The 10547-nt window shown below is 45.0% G+C and overlaps 1 protein-coding gene across 2 annotated transcripts in view; it reads right to left on the bottom strand.

The window, feature by feature from the left end:
- The window catches only part of Tmod1 (tropomodulin 1), a 58916-nt gene that overhangs the window by 23431 nt on the left and 24938 nt on the right, over positions 1–10547 (bottom strand). For both annotated transcript variants that reach the window (XM_010614410.3, XM_033759231.1), the window contains 2 exons: positions 7410–7529; positions 311–400 (listed from right to left, as the gene is read on the bottom strand). In XM_010614410.3, the coding sequence (XP_010612712.2) occupies positions 311–400; positions 7410–7529 (210 nt within the window). The remainder of the gene's footprint in view (positions 1–310; positions 401–7409; positions 7530–10547) is intronic.

Raw genomic sequence — 10547 nt, 5'->3', positions numbered from 1 at the left:
AAAAAAAAAAAAAAAAAAAAAAAAAAGAGAAGAAGAAGAAGTGAATATAGAAAGTAAACCTCTAAAACTTTACGAAGAATTATGATACTGGGATGAAGAAGAGAAGCAAAATATAAAATCCCAGAAGACTCAAAGGGAAAGATGGATATATTTGGTTATATAAAATTTTAGAACTTCTGTAATAAGCCAGTGCATCAGAAGCAGAGGAAACAAGACAGGAGAACAAACATCTTTTCCAAGGTTCCCTCTGTGAGCCAGCAGTGGGGCCTGGCACTGAAGGGATGCCAGGAAGTCAGGGCCTGGTACTCACTGTTGAGTCCCTCCTTGTTCACAATGGAGCTGCTGCCCAAGGCCTGGTAGTACTGCTGGTTGCTCATGAGCGTGTGCATACCTAGTATAGCTGTGGGGGGAAAAGAAAGCTAATGAATGCTCTTGGAAAAAGAGATGTCTTCTGGGGACCCTCCTCCACATCCCAAGAACTTTGCTCACAGAAATTGCAAGAAGCACTTACATGAATAATTTCAAAGGGTGAGATTATTTGTGCTTTCAGATCTCCATCCATTCTGGATTTCTCTTGCTGCTGATTTCATATTCCTAGGTTCCCCTGAGGTGCCACTGGCATGTTCCACTCAACATAGCCCAACAGAAGAAATCTTTTCTAGCACGGGGGCCGTAGCATGGGTACCCTCTGGGTACTCTCCTCCCCTCCCCCTGAGCCATTCAGCCTCCCTATGTCTCTCACATTGCCCCACCTCCCGTGACATCACCTCTGTCCTGGTTGAGACTCTATCATTTCTTGGCTGCTTCCTGACTTACAATGGTTCCACTTAAGATTCTTTACTTTATGATGAGGTAAAAGTTATATGCATTCCGTAGCAACCATACTTTGAATTTTGATCTTTTTCCAGGTTAGCTGTATTCAGTAAAATACTCTTTTGAGATGCTGGACAGCGGTAGTGAGTCACAGCTCCCAGTCAACCACACAATCATGAGGGAAAATAAAAGATACTCTACAGTGTACTGTGTTTCTGAGCTATGGTGTTTGGAAGGCTAGTGTATAAAATGGATTTGGACTTATGATATTTCAACTTACAATGGGATTATCAGGAAGCCACTACATCGTCATTCAATGAGTACCCGTATTATCACAGCTTTGGAATAACTGATATCCTAGCTTCCATCTCTTCCTACCTTTTTTCTCCCAACATTCAACAGAGAGAAACCAGAAACAGCTTTCTAGAAATGCCAGTATAGCCTCATCACCTCACGGTCCGCCATGCTTTCATCCACTCATCTACTGAGTGGCCCCAGTGTTGCCTGGATGTGGAAGGAAGGGGTCCAGAGGAGAAGAAGAAAGACAAGGTCTTTGATCATGATAGTCTGCCAGGGACAGGGGTGCTAAGCAAATCCCCACACCATTAAAGACATAAGCACAGGGTACAGCAGTGTTAAAGGGAAAGTTCAGTGTGTTCTGGCGGGGACAATATAGAAAAAGGACTATACTTTTGAGAGAAGGGTGACTGGTCAAGAGAAGTGAGCTAGGCATGGTGGGTAGGGAGGCCTGGAGGCGGGTGGGTTAGGTTGGAGGTTGGAGGCTGGTCATGTCACAAGACAAGATATAGGTATGTGGTAGTAATAATGACAGCAGTGGTCATAATATCCCCTAGTCCTGGAATGCATGCTCTGAGCATGGGAAGAAGCTTTGGATCAGTGATACTCAGTTTGGTTGCACACTGAAACACTTGGGCATCTTTTGAAACACCTCATGTGCAAGCCTGCTCTGGACCAATTAACCTGAAGTCTCTGGAGTTGAGGCCTAGGCATCTGCATTTTCTAAAGCTTTTCAGGTAGTTTCAATGGGTAGCTGAAGCTGAGAACCACTGCCTGACACTACCTTTCTTAATCTTCACGACCACCCTGCAGAGTAGATTTATCACATGGGCAAGATTGGATCCTAAGAAGTCTCCTGGGATGAAATGAATTTCGATATCTTTTCTTAGGCATGGCCTGGAAAGCCATTGAAGATTCGAGCAGGGAGCGAGGTGGTCTGAGCTCTGGTTGTGTTTGGAAAACTCACTATGGAGGGGTGTAAGTTCAGGAACCATGAGCCTATTGTAGCTGATGTAGCCTACTGTCCTGATGGGAGGATGGTGGCTGATGATGGCCAAGTTCAACCCCAGAGCCTGGCTTCTCCTACCCTCCCTGGACTGGCCCTACCTCAGCAGCCTTGTCTCTCACCCACATTCCTACTCTCTGGCTACACAAACCACCAACGCTCAGATTCTCCCACCTATGCCATGCTGTCCCTTCTGTGGGTGATTCTCCATACCCAGTAAAATTGAAATTTCAAATAGACAACTAAAAGTATTAGTACAAGTATGTCCCATTCAATAGTTAAGATATACTTGTATTAAAAATTGTTTATCTAAAATTCAAACTCAACTAGACATCCTGCACTTCATTTAACTACTCTAGCTCCCCCTCCTTCAAGACATGGAGAATCCCTCATCAGTGATCCTTTCTGATTCCTCCTGGCCCCTCTCCATTTCTCCCACAACCTGTTCTTATTATAGCACAGAGTGCCCAGTGTTAGTGACATCTAGATACATGCATACTTCCTCTGGTGGGCTGTGGGCTTCCAGATATCAGGGAAGAAAATTATTTCTCTCTCTTCCACCTCTTCCAGAATAAATTTATGTATTTGGTAATTAATTATTTGGTGATGATTTTTTTAAAGTCTCCAAGCTATTTAATTAGGAATGGCTACCAGTTAGAGAAACAATACAAGAGCTCTGATGAAGAGTCTGGAGACCCAAGTTCTAGTCCTCGTGATGTCCCAGTGTGACCTTGGGGAGGTCCTCTCCTCCCTTTGAGCTTCAGCTTCCTTGATCCTACCAAGGGATACGATAAGACCAGTGGCTCTCAATCAGAGCTATCCATGCAAATTACCCAGGGAGCTCATTCTGCCCTTGACTAACCTGTGTAAGTCTCTGGAGAGATATTTCTTAATTTCCTTGGATGATTCTGATGCTCCATGGGAGCCGAGAACCACAAGGTGAAATGATCTCAAAGTCCCTGCTGCTTCTCACATCCCAAGAGTCTTTGCTAAAATTAGCCTTGCCTGTTCATCACTACAGAGGACTGGTAGGGAAAGAGGCATCTGCAGTTTCTCGAGCTCTTGAAGTTTTAATATAGCTGCGTGGACGTGGGCAGCCGGAACTGAGGCCTGAGTCAGCGGCAGGTGAGTCAGATCATCAAGTCACCTTCTGGAGCTGGTACCCCCAGCTCCCTCATACAGCAGCTCACGGTGGTTCTGGATTGCTGGGTTTTCAGATTTAGAAACAGAATTTGGAAAGGTTGCTGGAAATCATGTGAAAGATGTATCCTCATATGGCTGCTGCTCTCACTTAAAATGTATCAAGCCAGACAATCATTTCTCATATCTTTATCCTGTTTGACTTTTTTTACAATAAATATTTAAGGCAAGTACTCTGAACCCCCATTTCCAAGGGAAATGATTTACAAAAGCCTTTTAGAAAGGACCATCCTGGCTTCTAAATTAGTATTAAATCTATAGGTCATTAGCAGTTCTATAGTTCTAACACATCCTCTCAACTCAGGAATTCTAAGGACCGATTAAATACATTTTTAGAGGTAATATATCCCAATAGCAGGCCTAAGACAAAATAAAACCATTTGGCAACTCAGAGGAAATTAGGGCTCAAAAGGAAGGAGGAAAGGTTGGAAGGGAGGGAGAAAGGGAGGACAAAAGGGAGGAAGGGTTGTGTTTGAATTATAAAATTTTCTTTGGATATAATAAACCATGACTTTTTGGCTGCTCAAAATAAAAGGGGGAGGGAGGAAAGAAGGAAGGAAGTGAGAAAGCACATGAAGGATGGAGGGAAGGAGTGGCTGAGGTCACCTGCCATTCTTTGAGCACAGTGCCTGGTGGGTTGAGGATAGCATTACCTTTGGCCAGCTCTGGGCACAACATTGTAACTGTCTCCCTCACTTGGTTCTGTGTGCTCCGTGCACCAAGAGTGAGCAATGGAAGAAAACAACATATCCACATGCCTGCTGCTTCTTTCTTTGTAGATATTGCAAGGCTGAATTTAGTACTGGAGAACTTGATTTTTTAAAAAAGTCTAGATCTTCCTCAAAACTCAAAAAGGACTATTTTTGAACTCTGAAAAAGAACATTGAGTTCTGCTTCCTTTCTCTGCCTTGGCAGGGTTCACTCCATTTGTAATTCCACTCAGGATGCAGGGTGCTAACAGGACATATCCCCAGCTTCTCCAGCTGCCGACAGCTTGGGCTGGTGCTGGACAGATGGCTGCAAGGTGTGTTTCCACAAAGTGGGGCAGGTGGGAGAGACTGGCTGCAGCCCAGGACTTGGGTGCTGTGGAACTGCTCCTGGATGAGCACAACCTAACAGTTATAAAACGGGAGGACAGCTGCCAAAGGGCATGAAAGAAACCAGGGTAGGGCTGGTCTGTCTGGCTAGGACTGCTTCTGAGAGCCCAAAGAACCAGGGCTAGCCAACTGCCCTTGGGGATGGGTGACCAGAGCCTAGTATGGAGCCTGGCACATGGTGGGTAGGAAGCCCTAGGTAAAGCCCAGACTATGTGCACGAGAGAACAGTGAAGGCTAAGTTGATGGCAATGCCATGCCTGGGAGCTAAGCAAGCAACTACAGGTGATCTGGAGATCATGTCCTCCTCTTCCTGCGTGTCCTCCTCTGATTAGTCATCACACTCATGGCCACAGCCACCTGCTCATTGAAAAAGGCCCCAAAGCCCCACCACCATTCTCTAGTGGGCTTGCCAGTCCCTTTGGCAATGGTTCCAGCTACCATCTCATGTAGAGTTTTTGAAGTTAACCTATGCAGGGCTGCTCTCCTTCAGGCACCCAGCTCCATATACTGGCATGTAAGGCCACAGAGCCTGGCATCCTCTGGGCCCCTTGACAAATGACCCAGCCCTAAGACCCAGATGATCTCTTGTGGAATGGTTACAATAATGGAATTTACCCTGTAGGATTGTTATGATCATTTAGTGCAACAAGGTACTGAGAACAACTCACACAGGCCCTAGGTCATGGCTGGTGCTCAGCAAATGTTCCCTGCTTTCTTCCCCAGAGGCACTGCCATCTTTTAGTGGCTGATATCAAAGGACAGGCATCTAGGAACAGCCTCTTAACACTGGGACAGACTCAGTCCCCCACTCCTTCCCAGACATCAGAAGGGCGTGGTATCGTGGACAGATAACAACAACCAGCCTGCCAACAAAAATTAAGAGAAATGATTTTAAAAAAAGCAATGCAGAACCTTAGCTCAGTGTCACAGTTCTGTTTTGGCTCAGAGGCTGGCAGGAGCCATGGTTCTGACAGCAGTCATTTGATAATCCCCCAGAGCTGCCTAATGAGGTGAGTGATGTCACACAGGGTGACCGCAGGAAAACGCAGGATAAAAACAGCTCTGGAGTGAATCGATGTGGAAACGTGGGACAGCAGCACCAGTCCTCCCTGCTGTACGGATTAACCTGAAGTGAAGGGAACCTCATCTATGGGTGGGTTTGAGGAACTACATGAACAGAATGTAGGCTGTCATCTGACTGATGTGGCTTCTGACAAAACACATCCTTAACTGCAAAGTAAACTGGGTTCCGGAGTTCAGTGCTCATGCCCACATGGGTGAGGTAGGCACTGCTTCTGTGCTTCATGGGAGGAACCCTCTGCCACTGCCATTTGTCCTTCCCCACATCACATCTTTCGGAGAAGGGGCTGTCTGGATGTGGGCTACACATCTGCTCTCCCTGTTCATTTTGGGGGGCCCATTTGCTATGGCCACCACTGCACAGGGTCACTCTTGGCACATCGTTGAATCACTGTCCCTCCTCCCATGGCCCTACTACAGATAAGTGCCATCTCCTTGTCCCAAATTATGGGTCGCACATGGCTCCCAAGAAAGGCCAAGAGGCTGGTGGATGTGATGAGGCAAAGACAGCTGCAGCCCATCTGGCCTCTGGCCTCAGTACCTTCTCCAATGTTTCCTATCAACCTGGAACCCTCATTCTGCCCCCTAAGTTCTTGGATCAGGTCTTCCTATCTTGACTTAGCCTTTGGTTCCAGCCCATTGTTGGCTAACTGGCCTCCATGCTAGGTTTGCCCCTTTTCTATGACTTGCCCCCACTAGAGATTCCTGCCTTGACCTGGCACTGGCCCTCCAGAGCCCGGGTCCCAGCATGTAATCTTCCCTGAGCTTGGTGACACTAACTATGCCCAGATCTTCAACCTGAATTCCACACCTTCATGCACAATGATCACCACCTTGGTGACCCACATGGAACCTCAAACATCACAGGCCTAAAATCAAACTCAATACTTTTCCTGCTCCCCCTGGCTTAAAGGTACCAATATCCACTTAGCCTCTGTGGACAACCTTTTCCCTTCCTGTAGTGACTTCACTCATAGCCAGTCTATCATGGTGGTCTCCTTTCTTCCCCCAGGCCCACTGGCCTTCAAAAACTGCCTACCATTTCACCTTCCTTCTTGCTACTGGCTGGGTGATGGTAGCAGCTCCCATGTCTGCTAACCCCACCACCACCAGAAAAAACAAAAAAAGCCTCCCAATCATTGATCCAGTACAACAGGCAGCAAATTGAGTGCTGAATGTAACTAGTTCTGGGGGACAGAACACAGGGCCCCTGGAGCAGATACTGGACAGTGGTAAGGAGAGAGGGGCAGGCAGTATAGAGTTCCGAATATCAGTCTACCTTCTGAGTTTTCGGGGTTGCTTGTAAAGGTTGTAAGGAAACATACATGAAAGTGGAGAATGTTGGATAGATACGAAAGATGAGGGTGGTACCTTGGAGACCAGCTCAAAGTTGTAAAATCAGGGGTCTTTCCTCATGCCCTTTGTGAGCCTCCCAACCTAGACAGGCCTGGGGTGCTCTGTTGGTTTCCTTCAGTTCTCTTTCAGATGACCTGGGCAGGATTTGATGTAAATGGCTGGGAAAGGGCCCACAGTGGCCCTCCTGGGCACATCCCTATCCCTCTGGGGAGGAGAATTTTATGGCAACAAGCGGCTCTGTGGGAGGGTGGGCTTGGATGCTTTTATCTTTATTTTCCTCGGTTTGGTTTTTCATAATGGATTTTTATCTTAGCACTGTTGATCTCTCTCTCTCTCTCTCTCTCTCTCTCTCTCTCTCTCTCTCTGTTTTGGTACTGGGGATCAAACTCAGGACCTTGCCCATGTGAGTCAGGCAGATTTACCACTGAGCTAAATCCCCAGCCCTATTGATCTCTTCTTAGAAATACAACATACAAATCAAAAGAAACCAAACAAGCTTCCCTGAAGATGTGTTTAAAACCTCTGGAAGACAAGAGGGAAGCTTGCGGAATACCTCTTACCTGCGATGTCACAGAGCTCTGCATCTGAGGCATTTGCCAAGGCTTCCTCCAGCTCCGGCTCTAGAGTAACAGTTTCCAGCACAGGATCCATTGGCTTCTGCTTAGGCACCCAGATCTTTCCTGTAAACATATGGGGCCTATCAGGGTGTGTAACTGTGATGGGGAACTGCTGGCAGTGGACCACAGCAGAGTTCTGTGAGTTCTCCCTGTGGACAGTCCATCTGGGGATGAACTTCCCCACAGAATAGGAATCAGGGGTCTAATATAGCATCCTTAAACTTGACAATGATTTTATAAATTGGCCTAAGTACATTACCATCTACTGAAAACACCGACCAACCTCTAGATAGGGGGAAAAAATACAAGAGAAAATGTAATAGAATGGCAGGGTTTGGGATACCTTAGCCAAGGGCTCTAATATGGGAGAAAAACTTGTAAACATTTTTAAATAAAATATACTCAGATTATTAAAATACAAAACAAAAACCCCACAAAAATGTTTTCTTCCTCATGGGACATTCTACTTTTAAAGTGTCAGGCTTATAACAGAATGAGGGAATAAAGTGGCAGGCATGAGGATATTCACTGTGTGTCCACCAGGAGGGACTATTGAAGAAATTATGGTGTAGCCCCCTTGCCATGGCATTCCAGCAGTTAGTAGACAGGACGATGGAGATTGCTACTTCCTATGAAGGTAAATACCCAAGATCAACATTATGTGAAAAATCCACTATACAAAACATCATGAAAAATAAATTTACTTCCATATATGAGAAACTCAATATATGCTACAGTTTGTCTGTTCCCCAGAGCTTAAGTGTTAGAATCGGTAAATTCATGTGTTAATGGTATTTGGGGATGGGACCTTGGGGAGGTAACTGGGATTAAATAAAGTCATTAAGGTGGGGCTCCCCTGATAGCATTAGTGACATTATGAGACAAGGAAGAAACATATTGAGTGCTTCTTATGTGCCAGGCCCTAAGATCAGGGACAAGACAGGATACCCACGTTTACTGCTGCTTTTCAGCGTTGCACTGTGAGGTCTCACCAAAGTAAATAGACAAGAAAAAGGAACAGATTTCAGACTGAAAATAAGGACAATTATTTCTGTTTGCAGATGACATGCTCTTATATGGACAAAATTGAATTTTCACATAGGTAAAAATCTGTTAGAACTAACAAATGCAGCAATTTTGCAGGGTTTAAGATCAACATACAAAAATAAATGACGTCTCTGCGTATCAGCAATGAACAAACTGAAAAGGAAATCAGGAAAACATTGCATTTACAATAATATCCAAAGAATGAAACTCTTGAGAAAAAAAATTGAAAGACTTGTGCACTGAAAACTATCCAACTTTGCTGAAAGAAATTAAAGATCTAAATGAATGCAAAAAATATTATGAATTCATGAATTGGAGGAATTAATATTATTAAAATGACAATACTACCCAAAGCTATCTACAAATTCTATGTAATTCTAACTGCATTTCTTGCACAACAGGAAAAGCCCATCTTTGAATTTAATATGCAGTAGCAAGAAGCCAAAAATATCCAGACAATCTTAAACAAAATCAGAAGACTCATACTTATTGAGTTGAAAAGTTAACTAAGTGGTGTGGTACAGGCATAAGAACAGACATAGAGAGGATGGAATAGGACTGCAAGTCCAGAAACAAAGCTAAATATCAACGGCATATTGATTTTCAATGACTGTGCCAAGTTCATTCAGTGGCAAAAATTATCTCTTCAATAATTGCTAGCACAACCGGATATTCAAAAGAATGACACATACAAAAGAATGACGTCCCGTGGACTTTTTATAAATGTCCCCTTCTGTGTGCCTTTTTCTCATTTATTAAGCAGTTACTTGGAGCGGGTCTCCTCGCTAATGCAACATGGATGGAGGTGACAGACAGATGCAGAACTTGGCTTGCCCTGTTCACATTTTGGGGGTTGGGGAGATGGAAGGGACTGGAAAGAGACAAGTAATTACACCATTAATCAATTAAAATGAATGCTTTCACTCAACCTATATTTATTAGACGCCTTTTATGTGTGAATAAGGCATATTAGGTGGGGAGATATAATGTTAAACAAGGCAGATACAGTTCTTACAGTCATGGAGCATGTGTTCCAAGGAAGTAACCCACACGCACATTAAACATCTACTTACTTTATCGCATGTATTCACCAACAACTGTCTGCTCAACCCTACTGTATACCAGGCCCTGTGCTGACTAGGTGCTTGGAGTACCACATGAGCAAAAACAGTCCAAATCCCTGCCCTCAGTAAGCATTCCAGCTAGTGAGAAAGAAAGCTAATAAATAAAGAGATACAGTTAAAATGTGAATAGGGAGGACACAACGTAGGCTCCCGGGGGAGGAAAATAACCAAGGGAGAGCTGCAGGGAGGCTGTGTGTGTTAGCAGAGTAGATAGGGAGGCTTCCCTGAGAGAGAAGGCAGCACAGCTGAGACCTAAAGGATAGTAACAGCTACTGCTTACATAGCATTCACTGCGTGCCAGATGTGCTGCTAAGAGCTTTAAATATCCTAATGCACTTAATTCTCATAACCTCAGGAGCGTGGTAATATTATCTCCAACACGCTCATTTTATGGAGGAAGAAATGGAGGTGATTTTGATGTCACACAGCTAGTAAGTAGTGGGACCCGGACTATAATTAAAGCAAGTCTAGCTCCAGGCTGTGTTTCTAACCATGGTACTTCTTACAGAGGAGGAAGTCAGCCACGAGGACACCATGGAGCTGGGCAGCAGGGCCAGTGTTCTGGACCTAGGGCTATTGCAAAGGTCCTGAGATGGAAAAGAGCTTGGAAAGTTTGAAGAACAGAGCTCAAACTTGTATTCTCCTCTTTGCTGCCTTCATGCCAATGGGCAAGAATGACAAAAGAGAAAGGCAGAATGGTTTTTAGGGCAATAGAAGGCCTGGAAGGGCAAACAGTCAGGGAGTATCTCTCTGTTCCCCTGGGGACTGCTGGGTGTCTTGTTGTAGGCTGGAGCAGAGAGTCTTGCAGGGATGTTGAAGCTGCCAGAGGGGAACTTTGGAGAAAGGACAGAGAGAGAGAGAGAGAGAGAGAGAGAGAGAGAGAGAGAGAGAGAGAGAGAGGGGGGGGGGG

This window comes from Fukomys damarensis, unplaced genomic scaffold (assembly GCF_012274545.1).
Source record: "Fukomys damarensis isolate Sample0158 unplaced genomic scaffold, DMR_v1.0_HiC HiC_scaffold_36, whole genome shotgun sequence".
NCBI classification, from domain to species: domain Eukaryota; kingdom Metazoa; phylum Chordata; class Mammalia; order Rodentia; family Bathyergidae; genus Fukomys; species Fukomys damarensis.
This window is presented reverse-complemented; position numbering and strand designations above follow the sequence as displayed.